The 21,318-nt window shown below is 33.4% G+C and overlaps 2 protein-coding genes across 6 annotated transcripts in view; one reads left to right on the top strand and one right to left on the bottom strand.

Annotated features, from left to right (window-relative positions):
* Window positions 1–12,340, top strand: part of LOC115451886 (CHH-like protein) — an 81,058-nt gene extending 68,718 nt beyond the window's left edge. For 2 of the 3 annotated variants that reach the window (XM_037439236.1, XM_037439234.1), the window contains exons 2-3: window positions 9,194–9,423; window positions 10,844–12,340. In XM_037439236.1, the coding sequence (XP_037295133.1) occupies window positions 9,194–9,423; window positions 10,844–10,952 (339 nt within the window). In that variant the 3' untranslated portion in view covers window positions 10,953–12,340. Of the gene's footprint in view, window positions 1–9,193; window positions 9,424–9,647; window positions 9,769–10,843 lie in introns of all 3 variants that reach the window. The other variant, XM_037439233.1, reaches the window with a different exon arrangement.
* Window positions 12,341–12,832: 492 nt separating this feature from the next.
* Window positions 12,833–21,318, bottom strand: part of LOC115452302 (optineurin) — a 29,690-nt gene continuing 21,204 nt past the window's right edge. For 2 of the 3 annotated variants that reach the window (XM_037439304.1, XM_037439307.1), the window contains one exon: window positions 19,711–20,296. In XM_037439304.1, coding sequence (XP_037295201.1) covers window positions 20,207–20,296 — 90 coding nt within the window. In that variant the 3' untranslated portion in view covers window positions 19,711–20,206. Of the gene's footprint in view, window positions 17,911–19,710; window positions 20,297–21,318 lie in introns of those variants that run through there. The other variant, XM_037439305.1, reaches the window with a different exon arrangement.

Raw genomic sequence — 21,318 nt, 5'->3', positions numbered from 1 at the left:
ACTACAGAAATAGTGTTGTGATGAATTGGCATCAAACAATGGATGACGACACAGCCGTCTTGTAACAATGACACCGCCGCTGATATTCACTAAAGCTGGATACGACAAGGTTTAATTTAACCATTAATTCCTGGTATCATTTAATAATCAATACATTCAATTGAATCTAGAGTGATCACGTAGTCTATCTCTACACTTGGGTATCAATTTTGTATCCTGCGAGGAATTTTCGGTGCAAATATTCGCGTATTACAACCGTTTATTAGTGTCAGGATCGAACTTGCGACTTTTTATTTCTTATCCCTCGCTACCCCACTGACGCTGTAAGTTATAAATTGTCGGTAATTTGTAATGCAATTCCTGGAACATAAATTGTAACACGCACCAAAATGGCCTAATGTTTCTGGGTATATTAATTTAAAAATTCCCAATTTGCTCGCTGTTGCTTAAAAAATTAAATCTCACAAATCATTGGGAATACCAAAGAGCCCGCATCTTAGCATGTTGTAATGTAACGTCACTCGGTACGTCATTTTCAGTCGCAGTAGGTCCACGTTGACCTACATTGAGTCGCGCACGTGGTTAATTGCCGCTGATTGGTGGGCCGACCGTACGGTGGTCACGCGACGGCGACCTAGCCTCTTAATTAAAACATATTCCACGCATATTCGGGAACCACTCCAGATTATTGTGATCCGATTTCACATGCCAGAGAAAAAAACTCTACCTGGATAATAATCGTGATCTAAGGTAAAATAACTCTACCTTATAGAATAATTGTGAGCTAATAAATAATACAACAAAGAGGTCAATATAAATTGGTCGTATGAAAAACAGAATCCATGTAACAAGGAAATATATTTTTAGTAGAAAAACTTTAATATTTTAAATACTGTAAATAACGTAGTATTTGCATAAGATAAAAAGAAAGCCACGTTTCTCGCTAATTTGCGAAAGATTAAACCCATATTTGTAATGGAAGAGATATTTGGTCAAAAATAGAAGTTTGAAAGAATTTGCAAGCAATTATTTAGTGAAAGTCAACCTGTTCGCGTGGTCAATAGACAATGAGGCGAGCATTTGAAGAAGATTTACATGCATGACGAAATATACTTCTTACTCAAGAAAGTTCGAAAAATGTCTATTTAACTATACTTTGAATAATTTAGTAATTGTTACTATAATAATAGGTATAGTGTATTGGTTAACATTAAATTTATTTCAAATACAAACCGCGAACCAAACAAATCATTTTGTATTTACTAATGTCATCTATCAAATTGACGCATGATGCATCAAACAACGAATATAATCTAAATATATTCGTGGAACGATCTTCATCAAGATGTGAGACGGACTGGCTCCAAACAATTATTACAGACGCTACATTACGTAAAAACGATTGTGCCGTTTTCTAATGACTTTAAATTCTCAGTAGCGTAGTACATATTAAAATGATGCGTGCTTCTCGAAATTCAATCATATTTCCTACTAGAACAAATGCTGGCTAGATTCCAGCTAATGGAGATAAAGTCACGGGAAATGCATTCAAGTGGTTTATAGACGAAATCAATGGATACCCATCTACAGATGTTTTGGACGTAAATGTTCTCTATTACTCAGACTACTTTCATAATTTACGAAAGTATGAGTCATGAGCAATACCGATATAGCTAACGGAAGAAACTGATCTTCAAGTGTTAAACAGGAAAATATATCGAAAACCAATCTACATAAACAATAATAGATATATCAAACATGACTGTATATCATTAATTCAGAAGATATGCTAGGAGCAACATATAAAAATGATGAAAAATGATCTATCAATAACTAGTTGCATCTCTGAAATGGCAATGGTACGTTATGCACTAATCGTCTTGTTTATCTTGTAATCGTCGTCCTTGCGAAAGTACGACCAGCTTCCCTAGACACCTGTGACTAAGCCTGGAAAATTCTGAACGTAGCCGCTAAATAATAAGGGTAATAACTAATAACAACCGCCAGCGAGTTTCAATAATTACAATCATTTGCTGTGTCATTGGCTTAAGTAATAAACGTAAGGGAAGTTCTACAACGTTGCGTTGGCGCTACAATTATTGTTAAGTAAATAATGAAGACTTTGCAATGGTTTGAAAGGATTTCAAATAATTTGAGGGTAACTTTGCTAACGCATACTATATTAATTTTACTAAAATAAAAGTTCTATATTATAATATACAAGAGCTAACTTTAAGCAACGTGAACTAAATTCTGACGTTTATTTAGATTTTATTTTTAACTAATATATTAAGTTTAAAAGTCAGTATCGTAATAAAAACTTAGCTGCAACCATTCGTGTGAAACACTACTTATTGATAAAAATGACAAGGATTGAATGCAAATCGATTAGTCGAGATACTTCTGAGTGCATTGCCTTTGCTCTGCAGGCTTCACAATAAAAACCCGTGTAATTGTCAAAGGTTGCAAGTGGCAATGATTTATAACCAATCGACACTCGTTGGAACAACGCAGAGCTATCTAACGCTCATTATATTGTGTCGTGAACCATTTGTTTTTGTATTAACTGTAGTTACGTCTTTACGAGTAATTATTCGATTACCTTACAATTTAATACAGTTTTGTACGTCTTACAAGGTAAGGAGATATTACTTTGTTGACCACACACATTTAATTCTTTCCATTACGTAGACAATTCACAAGTGATAGCACACTAATCAAAGTAGCATTCAGAAATATTTTAAAACAATATGTTATAGCGTGTTTTTGGATTGTCAGATTTCTGGATACTAGTCTGTTCATGTGAAAGATGCCTTGCTTCTACTGTGTTTCCGATATACCTTATATAGTTACATAACTAAAAATAATATATTACTAACCCTAAAAACCCAACGAAAATTATCTTCACCGTCAATTATCACTCAATGACGTACAGTTTCACCCACTTACGAATCCGGTTTAGACCAGACACGGTGTCGATTGTAAACATTTTGATATGACTAATCTTTATCATGAAGATCCAAATCTGTTTTATTCAAATTGTTTGCAACAATGTTATCTTTGTTGGTGATCGGGATACGCTGTTGGGCATCACTCGCAACCTTCGCTGTGACCTCCTCTGACGCACATTGCACATGGTTCCATATATCAATTCGCAGAGATCAGACGATACTTGAGTCGTTTTTAAATTTAATGGGAATAATGTTACGTTGATGGATGAATCATTTCATTGTGGAACATGGGAGACGCAAGGCTTGTTACGTGAAAACAGGATGGTGTCTAGAAATTTTAAAACGTTTACAAGCCATATTCTGTACTAAATACCACAAAATTCCAGTACAACAAACGTTCGTTAGCTGCCACAAGTTGCGTCGGTAGCCAGAGTAAATTGTAGAAGTATTTCGCTTCCTACTTATAGCTGTAATGCAATAGAAGTGAGCTATATTTTACGTAATACATACCATTATCGAAACTTGTCTCATTAAGCGCGGATAGTCGGTGCCGGGTAGTCTAAACGAGCGGCCAAGCGATCTGGACTTGTACACGAATGCATATCGTGTTACAGAGAGGTCTAGTTATACTGGACGGTATTGATAAACAAATGCTATTCATGCATGTACTATAAAGTGCAATGGTGTTGTGAGAATTGGCGTGAGACGCAAGCAGTAGCATGTTTTACTTTATATTCACGCCTCTACAATGCAGGGCCGAGTAGAGTTGCAAATGGTCCATTCAAGGTTCGCGAAACATATATCACCACCACTGGAGAAAAGCCTACCGCATTATTAAGTATTACTTTCAATTTCGAGAAGATTTCGTGTTATTCTATCCGAAAACCTCAGTTTTTGATCTCTCAATTTGGGATTACATTGCCATTAGACCAATTTATCGAAAACGGAGTCTCATCATGCATAGATAGTATTAAAGCAACTTATGAAAATTCTATGTTTAAAAAAACAACTAAAGAAAAAACATATATCTCAAACAGTGTGCACTAAATCCTTCAATTTTAAAAGTAAACCACCCACGATACAAAAAGTATTTAAAATAAACACACCAACATCCGTCAGAAATTGCATAGTTTCTCGCTGGGTGGTAGCCGGGCTGTCTAGCTTAGCCGCCATGATTGTTATGCAGAACGCATGCTACAATTTGCACCAGCGCAGTGCGTTCACTCTTGGAAACTGGTTGCTTAATTGATGAGTTGGAGGTAATGGTTTTATACTGTGACAGGAGATCGGTTCATGGTAAACGGCTGGTTAGTGGAACAACATTGAATTATAAACTGCATTTATTGTATTTTAAGTCTCCTTGTCGGGCTACAATATACATGCAAGTGATTGCATTAGAAATAGTCAAAGCCGTATACCTAGCTGGACCCCCATTTAAAATACTTTGTCAACGCCAAACGGTATCATCTTCCAATTTGACATATCGAATACTTTAATATTTATCATTGTAATCGTTTTTATGACATAGTTATGCGGCAATTTATTAACGTGAGAGTGGCCTATTGCAGTATTCTTACATAACATTAGTTCATATCATCAAAGGAATTGCCCGCGGTGTAGCTAAGTAGTCCATCGTTCTTAGAACTTCACCCTAAATTGCTTGAACTTGATACATTTTCCCTATTTCTATTTTAGGTATTTAAACACAAATATTTATTGAACGTTTTCGCTGTAAATGTAGGTTAGAAGGTCCCTTAGATGCTTTACTCAATGGAGCTACGTATTGCATCATCCATATGACCCAAATCTGTATTTACTGGCTAATATATTTTTAAATACTCTTAGAAAATGTCACGAAACAAATTCATCAATCCATCAGCAACTGAAACTAGTGCTTTGCCAATTTTAACTGTCTTTACATCATGTTATGCATTCAGGTTTGGATACCAATAATCATTGCTCTAATCATTTCTTTCTAATACGTTGGTACCTTTACACATCATGTTTTATTGTATTTCTTTTCCTTTATCGGACATACATATTAATATCTCCTCTTAATTTCTTCCTCGGTTCTTTCATATCCTTATCAATTTTTGCTTTTATTTAATATTAGTCCACCTTCAAACTTACAAGCGATAAAACACTTTCGTTCTGACCGTACTCTTTGATAGCGGTGACAGGATAACGTTCGTAACACTGGAATGAAGCCAATACGAGATTTTTAATTTCTGTCGTCTCGCAGACAGACTGACGACCTAAAAAATTACTGGACAAGAAAAGCTTGGAACCTTGCCCCCGAGACGTCGATAAATTATGAAAAAATAAACTCGATTCGTAAATATACGTTGTGGCGTCCCGCACTATGAAAAAATCTTGCATCCTGCGCATAGCCCGAACAGAATATTACGGTGGTCATTTAAAAATATCGCCCATTGTTTTCAACGATCTATTGGTTTCGATCGCTGATAAATCTTTAGGCCTATCGAATAAACCCAGTTAATGTATATATGTTCATTTCGCATCCAGTATTTGTATCTCTTAAGTTTCTTAGTGTATGGTAAAATATCTTTAGTATTCAACATATCTTCATCTACTTATGGCGCTGTTTAACAAACAAGAAGGAACTGCTGCAGAGTGTAGGGTGAAGATCCTAAATTACTTATTAAACAGTAAGAGATTTTTGCTCAGCATTCTTAAGCACGTAAGACCAAATAAGAAACGAGTCCTTTCATTTTTTGTATCCAAGTTGATCTAGACTCATGTAGAACTTTTGCTTCTGATTATCATCACATGAAAATACAGTTCAATTATAACATTATTGCAATGAGTAATTTATTAATTTTAACCATTGGATTTTAACGATAGCTTTAGCAAAAGAAAGTCCTGGTCGGTGTTTCATCGCGGTTGGAACCGGTCGGTCTTCGGGCCCTCGTAAAGTGCGGCCGCGGTAGATAAGGTCCGACGTAATGCGGGACGCCCCGGGCTCGCTGATTCATAGCCCGGCTTCTGATATAGTTATTACGAAGCATGGGAACCGAGCTCTTTAGCCTTTTAACCATGTGGTTGTTGGGCTTCACGTAGAGAGGTAGAGTTATCAAAGTTTGAGAACTTATTTCAAAATAAAAACAAACTCTCAAAATTGGTACATTTTCTGAATTCGGATTTTATTCATATTATTATGTCAATGAAAGGATAGATGGAGTTGGACGTACGAGCTTATTTTCTTTTTATAATATTACTAGCTTTTGCCTGTGGCTCCGCCCGCGTCAAAAAGTTGTTTTGGGATAAATAATTTTCTAGGATACAAAGTACATTATAGCACTCAAAAGTGGTGTAACTTCCTATTACTGTAAAAAATTAAAATCTGTTGAGTAGTTCTTGAGATTAGCGCGTTCAAACAAACAAACTCTTCAGCTTAATATTCATATATATGATAACAGTTCAGGGGAATTTTTGTGTTTCTTAAATATTGTAGCGCTTACAAGTTTTATTTATAATGTGTAGAGAGTAGAAACTAGAAACTAAACCCTACAGGAATCAAATAATTATTTTGGTAATATAAGTGAAAAAATATACTGTTCAGACAGCGTTGGCTTACCATCCTAGACTAGACTAGCACCTATATATCCAGGCATACAATATGCATCATATCTTAGGGCTAACCCAGCAATCCATTCCGGGTCGTCGGACAACGTGCCAGTAACCAGGTTCGATCCTGTGCCAACTGAACTGCCAGGTGCCATTTATAGTGCCAGGATTTGCGACGATTGGCATTCAGGCATCGACAACCGGGATCGATGTCCTCGTGCTTTTATAACGAAAACCAATGAGAATAGAAGTGTTCGATTTACAAATTTAATTTAGGAACGTGTTTATGAATTTGTAACAATTTGTCTACCAAAGATGGCGGCTAACATAGCTTATAAAACGAATGAGATTGGTTACGAAAAAATTACGGAGATTTTATTAACTGTACTAATTTTATCTTCTGCGTATACAATATGAACTTTAAGGAAAAATTAAATTGACTTAATAGTTTACCTACTACCTACTAAATAAGTAACCTTTGTTGCATTTAGTAATCCTTACGTCATTATTAGCCATGTCAAAGTAATTCCAGGAGGTGATGATCTTAACTTTAATACAGATGGTCATTTAGTTTAAACGAGAATTCGTGTAATTAGGTCTCTTTTTTTTAACTTTGTGTAATGTACGTATCACCTAGTTTGTCTTATCTCAATGTATTTTATATGAAATGGAATTTTTAAAAGGTCTTGTACATTTTCAGTTTTTTTTCTATACTCTAGTTGTAATCTCTTTAAACAATATATTTTCTTCACTATTAAACATGTCATCTAATTATTTACTTTATATCTCATTTATATCACCTCAAAATTCTGTTAATAAATACAAGATACCAATCTCTAACTCAACGTGCGGTTTGGAGCTATACCATCATTGTAGCTATTACCAACGTTTAACAGCTTCCCAACCAAGAACTGAATTTACATCGGGGGAAACCCTATATATATTAATCTACCGAATTCGCACACCAATACTTCTTTAGCCTCGAAAACCATAGAAAAGTTTTTCCTTTCACGAACCACACGCACACACCCGCCGAAGTGGGACGTGAATATTTTCTAATAGCACGTTGTATTAAAAGCGGTTAAGTCATTATAAGCATGATTAAAGATTAATTCAAGCCGCGGATAATTGTCCGACAACTTTAAAAGTGGATGTGACAGGGACGTAGCGAGGGACTCTGGGGGAGGTTATTTAGGAATTTAGTTGATTAGAACGGGATTTTAATGATTATTTATTTTCGAAAGATGAACTTAATTAAAGCAACAAATAGGTGACACAATAGTTCATAATTTGCAATGCAGACATAAAGAAATTATAAAAGGTTTTCCATAAATAAATCAGCCCATCGCCGTCCACTGTTGAACATAGGCATTCTCGTAGGAACGCCAACCATCCCGATCTTAAGCATCTTGCATCCATCCGTTACCCACTACCCGCTTTTTCATACACAAATGAAACAAGAACACCAAAGTTATTTCATCAATTAACTAAATTACAAATCAACGTTTAACCGTCTTGTGAGGTCTGGCCCCCGCGCTAGCAGCCACGCCTGCTCGCATGCCGGGGGTCTGTTTAATCGACGCACTATATTTACACTTTACGACAGTCCACTTTGCGTTAATCGGCGTCCACTCACTTTATAGTTTACGCCGTGTGACCGTACAGCCTACAGCCGGTCTGGCGACAGCTCCCGCTCGCTCGGCCGGCTTGCGGACCGATTTTTACTACTGAGAAACACTTAACACCTCTTTGTTTATACCTTTGTGTTCTTAATTTAAAAATGATTTTGAAGTTAGTTGGTAAATGTGGTTTAACTACAGTCATTAAAAATATGTCTTTTTTTATGAATGAAATGGGATTATCTATGGGAATAATTGAATTTAGAATTCTATTCTTCTGTTTCCGTTATTTCAATTTAAACTTTATGAAAGCCCACTCAATGCCACTTAAATATTAAATAAGATGCTTCTCTTACCATTAAAAAAATAAAGTGCAACTGTGTAAATAATTCTAAGTTTTATTAAGTCTCGAATTAGCACGCAGGATCAAGTTTTAAATAAATAATGCCCTTAATTACGAGATAAACGCACTCGCCGGCTTTCCGGGTACGATCAAAGTAATGTGCGCGTTAATCGCAGTTGCGACACTCGCTCTATCGAACTTTCTAGAGACTTGTTAATCCTTCTGCATCTAACGATTATACATCATCTTACTCTTTTTATTGTTTAATTATTGTTGATATATGATTGTACTGATTGCTTAAATTGTAAATTAAAAAAAATGTATAATAGCGACATCTATTAGCTCTGCAGGACAATTAAAAATTCAAATTAGGAATTATAACAATTTCATTCATTTCCTTTCGTTCATTCATGCAGTTTTTTATATGCGTACACTCAGTAAAATTCGACGAAACTTGACTAACTACAACTTATCATTGCCTGAATAACTTTTTATCTACTGAAAAGGCGTACACACAAAAGATTGCATTGACAGTGACCGTTTGTCATCACTTCTTGAATTTTAACTTCCATTTTCATTGTTAATAGGTAGGTAGGTATTATTAACGTTTCGCTCTAGACTTTATATACAATATATCCAAACCTATTCCACAGCAATATAGAATCAGGAATTAAAGTTTTCTATCTTTCCAGATGCATCTAAGCTGGGTCCAATTCGCGTGGGCGGCACTGTTGGCGCTGTCGGTGTGCGCAGGCGCGGCGGCTGCGCCTCCATCGTCAGCCCCTCATCACGTGGCACGGCGGTCCTTCTTCTCGCTCGAGTGTAAGGGTGTGTACGACGCCTCGATATTCGCGCGTCTCGACAGGGTCTGCGACGACTGTTACAACCTCTTCAGGGAACCTCAACTGTATACTCTATGCAGGTGTGTTGACATGTAGAATTTTTATTATCTATGTGATGTTTTTCAGTTTTTTATGTGGATTTTGTTCTCGAATTGTAATAATTTCCAGCCAGTATTAAATATATAAAATTTATTTTTAATATTCAATAGTGGCTGATCAAACATTTTAAAATTTAAAAAAACATTCGAGAATGAAAAAAAATTATGTTCCAAATATAAAATATGTTTTTATTGTTGGGGTACAGGAAAGACTGTTTCACGACAAATTACTTCAAGGGTTGCGTCGAGGTGCTGCGACAGACCGACCAGTTAGAGCTCTTCAAGACATATATAAAAACATTACACGGGGCCGACCCAGGGGTTTAGGTACAACATGGTTATTTTTATCTTCTTCAAGCTAATTCTGCATCTATATCTCTAAACACTTGCTTTTATACTTGGGGTGAATAACAAGCACGCTAATTTTAAGGCACTTTCTAACACAGTATATATTTATTACATTATAATTATTTTGTGAATTACTTTTTGTATTCTAAAAGATTTTGAAAACATAGAATCTATTAAATTTAAATTCACCTCTTTAAAGAAATTATCATTGACAAAATATATTATGAATATTTGATATTCTGGTATTTTTTGAAAATTGAATATTAACAATGTAAGTATATTGTACAGTCAACACTTCGCATTACAACTATTAAGATTCAATACTTCTTTAAAATGTTGAATTCGATATTCAAAATTTAAAAAACGAATAGTATTTTAAAAAAATCCATAACAAATCCCCAAGTGAAGTGGGTAGCGCCATTTTGATAACGATATCTAAAATGATTTATTATCTCGATTATTTGGGATGACGTGAATTATTGGTATGTGACATAAGATTGCACTAGATATTTAATGTTTTGAAGATATCACATATATCTAGAAAACATTGGACACTATAAAAGAAAGATAAAGCAATCTTTAGGGAAAAGTATTACTAAAATTTTAACTGACCAATATCTATATGTATTTCCGACTCTTTTCCGAATGTCTTCTTTATTTTAAATAACTAATGTTATTGCTTAACACTAAATAATAGACAATTCTGTAGTTACTTAACAGCATGCACTTCTTATTTGTCAGCATATTATAAAATTTTGGATTTCCTTACTTTTGGCATGGCAGTTCTAAACTGTTCACAGCTCTTCTAAACTAATTTTTCTGTAGAATTTTCATGGCTTTTAAAACCCTATTTATACCCTATATTTTAATCTTTTTCTGATTTATTTACAATTCTCTTCATTTATTTAGTCACAATAAAATGTAGAATCAAGACTTATTTATAATTTCTCTATCTTAGAGCTACAGTTTCCTTTCACTTTTAGCTTTTCTTCCTTCCTGCACTATAATTTGAACTCTATTCTTCACAATATACTAATCATATTTACATTTACAGGGCGAAATGCTTCACAACACCCTACTTCAAGGGATGCATGGAGTCTTTGTACCTCTACGACGAGAAAGAACAGATAGATCAAATGATCGACTTCGTCGGCAAACGTTAATAATACAGCCAAACTGTCAGCATGACGTATAACCCGACCGAGTTAATAATACAGCCAAACTGTCAGCATGACGTATAACCCGACCGAGTTAACTGGACACAATTGAACAAGCCAACGCAACGGTATCCACAACTCAGCCGCTTTGCAAAAAGCAGAAACATGCAAAACGAAGTATCAAATTGAACGTCTGCTTTTTATCCTCAACGTATCCTAGTCTAACGCGACGTAAACTGTGTTTTATGTTCGTGTGTAATTATAATTATCGTAAGTATGTATAGGACATTTATAATGTATAATATTTGTGTTATTAAGTGTTGTAAGCTTTGTGAGGAAGTGTAAAGTACATTAAAGATTTGTATAAAATCACCTCTTAAGTATTAAAAATATATATCAAAAAGGAGACAGGTGCTTTCTGGTGTTGATGCTGGTCATCTTATTTTCATTGTCTGTCTCACGAAAAATCTGACTGAGATTATAGTTTTTTTTTTTTTGTATATTTAATCGCGACGCATTCCAATCACAGTATTTTAAATTACAATATAATCAGTACATTTCATTTATCTGATGCAATTTTCGTATTATCTATGGTATTATAAAGAGCCTAACGGTAGCCTTAATATAGTTTTTATGTTATATTTAAAAACTTGAGTGGCTTATATTTTTATCGACTGTTAGTTTACGTTATTAGCCTTTATTAGTTATAATAAACGATATTTAATTTGATTTACAGTCCTCTGTCCGCCATTAACTTAGAATAGACAATTTTTTGTAGATACGTTTCTGTTCACGCATCCATTTATTATAGCAACACGAAATGACAATGCGAATAAACAAGCGGAGGCATTGCATTAATATAGATGATATTGTAAAACTTACTCAAAATCCCGTCTCCGCTTATGTTTTCGGTTGTTCAAAGGTTGGTTTTACATTAATTTAATCTAGTTAAGTATTTAATTAAAAAAGATTTATTTTTATATACTTCCGACTTATTTATTATTTGTTACTTTTTATGGATTTATTTATTGATTTTTTTTTGTAATCTGTATCTCTACGCAGTACCAGTGGGTTATCCAAATTGAACTGTATTACATTATGTTTAAGTTGCGGTTTATACTTATGAATGTGCACGTCAGTGTCCCGCTGAACCTTCTCTGTATTTGAATCTCAACTTTTTTCTAATGAGCGTTTCTTTTGTAAAGTATTCGATATGGTGCCAATCACAATTAGATTAATACAATTATACAGTGATATTTAACGATTTTTAGCACTTGTGAAAAAATGTATAAAAAAAATGTAATTAAAAATATTTAATGTATTTGTATAAATTTTATATAAAACAGCTAAGAAACGCTACGGGTTCCATGAAATATAATACGTATGAAAAACTATGCTTGACTTTTCCTTATCATCCCATTTTTTTTTCTAAAGATACCAAAATAAAGTCACACATTTTCAATGACAAGGTGATTAAAGAAAATAATAAAAAATATTTTTTAAAGAATACGTATTGCAACACCTATGGTGATTTAACTTGAGCTGTCTGTTCAGTATTATGAATACCTAAAATAAACTAGAAGTGGTTTAGTTGATATGAGACACTAATATTATTATTATTTTTTATACTCAAGTTATTTGAGGTAAAGGTCAACATTTTCGTCTACATAGAGACACCAGCCTCCCAATCACCTCTACACTAATAATATGAAAACAACATACGTATAACAGATTATGTGCGAAGCAATTTAAACTCTTATTTAATATAAATAGCACCTTTATCCATAGAGTATTTTATCTCCTATGAAATTCAAACTTAAGAGATGAAGCAAAAATAAAACGCAATACGATGAATACGGGAAACATACATAAGGAAGAAAAACAAATTATTAATAATACACATATATTGTTTTTAAACAATGTTTACAGTTGTGCTTATCACAGTCAAATTTACGCAAGAAATTCTTTGCACACAGATTATATTTCTCTTTATACAGCATTATGGGCGTTCCATTTTCAAATTACTTCATTTTTTCCTCTGTTTGTGAATGGATCTCTATGGTTGGACTAAGATCTGATCCACACAGAGGTTTCATGTTAGACCACATTTTGATTACAATTGCTGAATATGTAATTCACAAAACACAACTCGGGTATTTCATTTAGTGTGAAACTCAAGCTGCGTACGGATATGATTTAACTAACAACACGTAGTCAGCAACAAAAACAACTTTACAAATTTTAAACTTATACGGATTTTTTTTTAAATTTAATATTTAGAGTTTTTTTTTGTTTAAGTATATCATAGCGGAAAAAACTTTGTTATGCACACAAAAGAACATAATGAGAATAAGAATTTGTAAAGTTAGTTTTGTTTCTGATTTTGATTTAACATTTTTTAACAGGACGAGCTCTTAACGTAAAAGTAAAAGAAAATCTTATCACAAACAATACCTTTACATAATATTATTGTTTTTAATTTACACCCAACAAAACTAAAATGTAATAAGTTTGAAAAATACTCAAATTCAAATATCACAAAACTAATACACTCATAATCAATATCTTACAACTAACCGAAAATACATACATACAATAACTACACAATTTTATACATATCTGCTAAGTATATATATCTGCTATGTAATATATCGTAAATTTGCAACAATATAACCGATATGTATACTGGCAATTTTAACATGACATTTGAAATTGACATATGACAGGTGTCATTTATACCACTTATGTGACAAATATTTAGATTAACAGTCTTACTTATAAACTTGTTTTAGCGTTAAGAGGTGATTAAGAATTGCTTAAATAGCTGTCAAAAACATCACCGGTTTCCTAGTTTAAACCTTATTAACAGGCAAGATGGCGGGTTTTGACTTACAGGTGTTCGAGTTAATTTGTGTTTTAACTAAGCATAACTTTGCGAAAGTTTTATAAGTAAGACTGATAGCTTCCAGTCGGTTTATATTCACGTTTTAGAGGAAGTATTTAAAGTCGTTTCATCGCTTTCAATACCGTGTAAGTCGAATATTTTATTTTTAAAGCAGTTTTTCTACAAATATTACGTTCAGAACAATTTCATATACATGCGTATAATTATATTAGTCTTGATAACTCTTATCTCGTAAATGAGACGTACTGTTAGCTCTTTGATTCCTTCCTGACCGAATTTCGGCCACGGCGGCCAATCTCAACGGAGATCAGCAACCGCAGGATATATTATAGTGCACAAGTGTGTGCGCAATACACAAGCACTCTCTGTCCCTTCACTCTCATAGTTCGGTGAGACGGCAAACCGACATGTTAGATTTTTAAAACACTATAGAGATGACTTACACGGTATTGTCGGATTAAAATATTATTTCAGTTTCCAAAACGGATTACGGATATATTTAAGTATATATAATTTACACTAGCATAATATAAATTTTCACATATGATACATACTTAACTTTTGGTAATCTTTGACATTGTGTAGACGCTAAGAGCAAATGCATATTTATTTATATTCATTTTTTATTTTTAACACATTCTTCCATATAAATGCAAGTATATTCGTAAAAAAAAAGTACTCTATATTTCAACTGAATTACATTAAAATTTAATACCAGAAAATCAAAATTAAATCTTCCAAATATATGAAACAATTTTATTAATAAAATAAATATGCATTATAAACAAAATATAGATATCTCACTTCCAAAGTTTTTACAAGTTGAAATTTATTCAAATAAATTTATAAATATGTTACACTCAATTATCTTAAGCAAATTTAGAAATTGAAAGAAAAATCATAATATGAATTTAAATCCTCATAGTTTAGAAATAATAATACATTTTTGTAATATATTCTCTAATTTATAATTTGAAATTCACCATTTCGTACTCATCTCTTACAGCCTTTTGCAATAAATGATTCCAATCTCAATCTTCAATCCGACTCCGAGAATGAACCAATCAAAATGAGTCATTCGTAAGCTTGTCAAAAACACTTTGTTCTGATTGGTCAATTTTTGAGATAGATCGATAAAAGCGATTGGGATCGATTGTAGAAAGAGGCAGTTAATGTGACTATATGCATTATTTTTACTAAAATTTATATATAATATAATATTGTATGACTTTAGTCTACTATATATATCGTACGTAGACATAAACAATAAAAACGAATTTAACGATGATACGAACGCGAAGATCCCATATTAAAATATATAAGGCTTAATGGAATCATCACAACTGAATTACCAAACCAGTCTAATAGTCGACATCAATATAAAAGGAAACATTAATTAAAGTACATAATACTACCGAAATTTCGACTTATAATACTTTAACGCACGCTATAATCGGATACTGGTAAGTGGTAACTATAAAAAAATCTAAAGCTCCACTACGATTAACCGCGCGTCGTTTTGTAATCCAAAGATTAATACAAACGAACGCACCGGCGATTTTTTGCGGTAGCGCAAACCATTCGTCTGAGGCGGAAAACCGTAGTGTGACCTTAGTCTAAATACAATTTTTATGGCGTAAAATAACCCCTATAGATTTTGGATCACTTTTTTAAATATTCTACGGTACTTTGCCGTAACCAAAGTATAAAATTTAATGTATATTTTAACTCTACATAATATAAACGTAACAGTAAATGAATTAATGTAATATTTTTCTACATCTATGTTTGTAAAACTTCGCGGATTTTAATCGTACGTAAAAGCACTCGAATTATTGCTTATAAGGTTTTGTTAATATATATTAAATTGGCTAAGCATCTGTTGCCGTTCTGGCATGAGGTACAAAAGCTATGAGGTGCTCCTCCTTGGGCGAGGTACAAAAAAAAAGCTCTTAAAGGTACAGTCTAATTTCGATAATTGAAATACAGCTTTATACGTTAACACATAGGGTTAATATTTTACGGTATATTTTAATACTTTTGATAGTTCAATGTATGCAATATGCCACATAAACAAAATTTAAATTTACCTTAATTTACGTTATTAAACCAGGTACAAAGGTTGATTACAATTTTTGAATTTAGTATTTTCGTCACTAATCTGTTTTTCTGATTTGATCCCAAGTGTTACGTACAGTGTCGTGGAGAAAAACCTTCATTGCCTTAAGAATATCTATTATATGTGATTAAAGAACATGGCACAGAAAATTAGCTAGCGGAAGTTTCAAGACTTCCATAAAATTTTACATTGCAATAGACGCAATACTTGTTTGTCTAAATATTTTGAACCTACGGTCATAAGTTGTGGTAAAATACTATTTTTATACTAATCTGACAGTCACTATATGTTACCATTAAGGCAAGATATATACTTTAAGGTAAATAAGATCTATTGTAAACAAATTCGCTTATTCAACGCGGACTGCAATAAAAAATCGCTCGTCTGTATTCTGGTGGCGTGCGTTTTTTAATCGCAGTACGCAGTGCCTTAGAACTTCAGGTGCAAAATGTTGCGCGATAATCATGTCGCGAGCAGCCGAAATATATATTACGGAATACTTATTGAAATGGTCGATTTTTAATCGTACTATAAAAGTGTTACAAGTGAATAAAAATATCGCAAACAATCGTGCGTGACGTTTGAAATTGTATCTAATGGCCGCAAAAGGTGCTAAACTATGCTTGTACAGGGTCATTTTGTTATTGCGTTAATAAATAAAAACCACATACTCGTCATTACCTCTGGTAAAATTGTCCCAAAAATCATGCATGAATAATGAATATCTTGACCAAATATACTTTCTGATTTTTGTTACATTGTAGTTTAGTGGGAATATGGTATGTTTGTGAGTATTTTTCTGACTGTAAGTGTATAGTTGCCACTGCGACTACTTTTTTAGACTAGTATGAAAGACATTAGACTGTGTAAAATAAAAAATACTTTTTATTGACATAATTATTTTGTTCCAAACACACTTTTATTTTACATCTACATTTTAGTAACTTATCGTGGTGTTATTTTCGAGAAATATGTGTATTTATTTAATAACGCAATATCAAAATGTCCTTGTATATAAATTTACACTCTACTACATGTGTAAACAAGGAACATTATTGTGTGACGATGTAATAATCATAATCTATATCCGTGAAAATGTATCATAAAATATGGTCAACAACAATAATTTTATTCACTTAGACTTATTTATTTTGAGGGGCTATCTGACCATTGACCACTGTAATTATTGTTTTGATTCATCAATTGTTTAATTTTTAATGGAGATCCCAATTTTCTAAATGACATGTAACTTTAAAAAGAAATACATTTAAATTCACAAAACACAATGCATTAACACAATTCCGAGTAAAAATGTTTCTTAAAGGCATCACAGTAAACCATTATCAAAAACTACATTTCAACTGTAACTACAATTTTCGACATAACTACATATATCTACATTCATACTATCCGCCATTTTTTAATAATCGATCCCAATCTCTTTTTTCGATCTATCTCAAAAATGGACCAATAAGTACAAAGTTTTTTTTTTATATAATTACAAACATCTATACATATGTATTTACTACGTACTAGATCTGGCGTTCCGAACACTCACTGTGTTCAACTGAAGTGTACTGCAGTCCGGCATTGGTTGCCATTTTACTTATTCTCTATTTAAAGCGCTTTAGCACTGCATATTTAAATATTGGTAAGACGACGATTGATGTTTTAGCGCTGCAGCGAACTTTAGTTCTAACTCCAGATTTTAAACAAGTAGTTTATATGAACGTTCGTGTCTATAGAATATGCGTCTATGATTACAAATGAATTATTTTGATTGGTTCGTTTTCGGGATCGGATTGCAGATTGAGATTGGGATCGTTTATTGAAGAACTGCTGTAAATCGCTCCAATGACGTTTACACCTTGTCAAATAAATTCTTATTTTAATGGCTTGGAGTTACTTCCCACCTTTCTCTGCTCATCATCCTTAAGCGTCTGAAAACAATACCCATAGAGAAATAAATTGGACTTTACCTAAATTTGCCACTCCGTAGAAAGAGACAAAGCGAATGTGCGGTGTTTCTTATAGGTTAGGTGATAGTTAAGGATTAAGCGGTGAAAATGGAAGCCGTAATAAATAGCTATGTGAAGACAAAAAATTAACTAACAAGTTCTAATGAGACGTTCATTTCCTAAGGCCGATAACAATAAACAATAGTAACTGCAAACAACGCATTACTGGCAAGAATAGACCAATCACAGTCACTCATTTGTAAGCTCGTCGAAAAACTCTATTCTGGACGTACGAAGCGACACAGTAGTGAAAGAACGACCAAGCTCCTTAAATAAAATTTAAAAAAAAATAACTATGCTGAGCGGTGCATTCTCACTGATGGTAGGTTAAAACATTTATAGGAATCGGCCAACAGACATGACTGATCCAATTCAATTAGAAAAAGAAAGTGCTTCTCTAGAAAGTGAGAAAACCACGAATAACTTGTCTTCAGTTGAGTCACTATGGGAAGACTCCATTCTTACACCTAATTACATATAAAGAAATAAAGGGTGCTCTCCTACAAACCTATATCGGTACTTAAAAAAAAACACGACCGCACGGTCGCTTTATCTCTCTCACACTTATCTGTCAGCATTTACTTGGCATGCATAGAGTTCAGTCCATTCTCTACATCTATGCTGAAAACAACAGCTTTGATACCGCTCGTGGGTAACTTCAACCCGGCCAAACAGATTGGGAAATACTATCAACAGATTTCAATGAATGATTCTATCTGCTATCTTTGGATTGACATCGAATGGGCCAATCATAATAAAGTTTGTTTGACAAATGACGTATTATGGTGAGTTTATTCTTATCCTTGATCTGATGTCAGATTTTGGGATCATTTATTCGGAAATAAATTAGTCTGCAGTCATAGCGGTAAGGTCTCTCTTACTCTGCGATATTACACTAGTGTGCAGTCTCGTATACCTGCGGCGAAAGGTGGTAGAAAGAAGGTTTCTCATATGTGAGAGTCCGCCTGGGTACCACCGCAATGTCTATTTCTGCCGCCAAGCAACAGTGTGTAGTGTTGTGTTTCGGTTTGAAGGACATTGTAGCCCGTGTAACTACTGGACATAATAATACTTAACATCTCATGTCAGGATGGCTAGCGCGGTGAAATACCGAACAATACTTTGTAATTCAAGGTGTTGGATGATGTTTCTACTGTTTATGGGTGGTCGTATCGCTTACCATCAGGCGATCGGCAAGCTCGTCTCGTCATTCAAAGCAATAAAAAAAAAATAAAAGGAAACCCGACACAACATATCAAAACTAATTTGCATGAATGCGGTCTGTAAATCGTTGTATTGATAATTAGATTCTTCATAAATCACTACATATTATAAAACAAAGTCGCTTTCTTTGTCCCTATGTGTGCTTAAATCTTTAAAACTACGCAACGGATTTTGATGGGGTTTTTTTTAATAGATAGAGTGATTCAAGAGGAAGGTTTATATGTTTATACATTATTATTAATAACATCCATTAAATAGTGGAGAAATACTGTTATTTTGTTATGTTATACCCGTGCGAAGCCAGAGCGGGCCGCTATGTTTTTATATACAACGTTCACAGTTTTTCTGTAGTGTATTTAGTATCAGCATTGCACCCGTGCGAAGCCGGGGCGGGTCGCTAGTTCTACATAAAGGGCAGCCAGCAGGAATCGGGTTATATACCCTGCGCCACTCTGGTATATACTAGTGTAAAGTCGCAAATTTGATTGGATATTATTATTGCTTTAAATTTTATTCTGACTAGTTCAATTTCGCAGTTGATCTGGAGGTATGAATCAAGATTTTGTCTAATTTCCCCCGTTGGATGATCCATACGAGCCACCAATGGATAGGACCTGAGTTACATCTGACAGATCTGCCGTTATGTTCTAGATTTGATACAATTTATACCAACTTTCTCCAGCACATTATTACTATTATTGAATGATTATGTCTTTATTCAGAAATAATATATATTAGAATAAGTAAACTCCGTTATTTATGGTTTATATTTAAACAACTTACATATTTTCATATTTTACAAGTAAAGAAATATGAATTTGAATAATATTGTTTAGGATTTAGCAGTCATTTTAAAACCTATGTATTGTAGGTCAATAATATGGAAGCGTATCAAAGGAAAGTCTGTCAGAACACGTCAGACGTTGCTCAGATGTGTCAGTGTACGTCATTGGAGCGTCAATATTACTATCTCGCTTACATTTGTAACTAGGACCTACCAATCGTCCAGGCAGAAGTCCAAGTGCTCCTGCATCGTTTCGTAGATTTGAGTCTTGAATCTCATGCATTTGGGACATTTGTAAACCTGGAAATAGAGAAATAATATTTATTGAAAATTCGCGATTTGGTGATAAAAGTGTTATAAAACAAAAAGAAAACACGTTAAGCCGTTGGTCTTGTACATTTTCAAAGCTAAGCGTATTACGAAAAATTAAGTTACTGTACATTATTGTTTTTTTAAGTAAAATCTATATATATAAAAATGAATCCCTATTTCCCTTGGTCACGCCATCACGCGTGAACGGCTGGACCGACTTCACTAATATTTTTTGTTGTGTTTGTTAATGTCAGGAGAAGGATCTTATGAAAGAAAAAAATCAAAAAATTGCGGCGCAAAATTAGAAAACTTAAGAAAACTTAACGACAATATAATATTAATTTTACATAACTGTCAGTGGTTTGAAATAACTGTCGGCGATCGACAGAATGCGCGCGTGCATACATAGTTAAGACAGGACAACGTCTGTGGGGTCAACTAGTACGTTATAATAATTAATTAATTATAATTGTTAAACTACACAGATAATGCAGATAAACATTTGCTATTTTATATATTTATTTATTAATCAATGAAGTATCACAAAAGCTTACAGTGGAAATACATCCATTTCATTAATTTAAGAGATTTACACGGTAACTACATAGGCTAATAAAATTAGGATTTTCCTAGATATATATCCATGATCGATATGATATTAACCTATATAAAGAATTTATAAACAAATTTAATTAAAAAATATCTACACAAAAACAAAATCTAAGACCAACTACTTAATGTGCATTCCGAAGGCATAAAACTTTATATACACCAAAATTTGAACAAAGTTCATTCAAAATGATCCAATCAACAAGAATTGCAATTTAAATATTTATTTGATCATCCAGTTAATGTAATTTTGGCATTTTATTAAATACTAACAATGATCGATTGTCTGAAAAGAGGTCTATGAAAAAAATGAATTTGATTATTTCGACTAACAAATTAATAGCTTACAAGTTTAGGCCTATTCGATGAACTGTGCTCAACAACGGCCAAAAATAACCAAC

Source organism: Manduca sexta, chromosome 16, assembly GCF_014839805.1.
Source record: "Manduca sexta isolate Smith_Timp_Sample1 chromosome 16, JHU_Msex_v1.0, whole genome shotgun sequence".
Lineage (NCBI taxonomy): Eukaryota > Metazoa > Arthropoda > Insecta > Lepidoptera > Sphingidae > Manduca > Manduca sexta.
The sequence above is the reverse complement of the archived record's forward strand: the minus strand, read 5'-3'. Positions and strand labels throughout refer to the sequence as shown.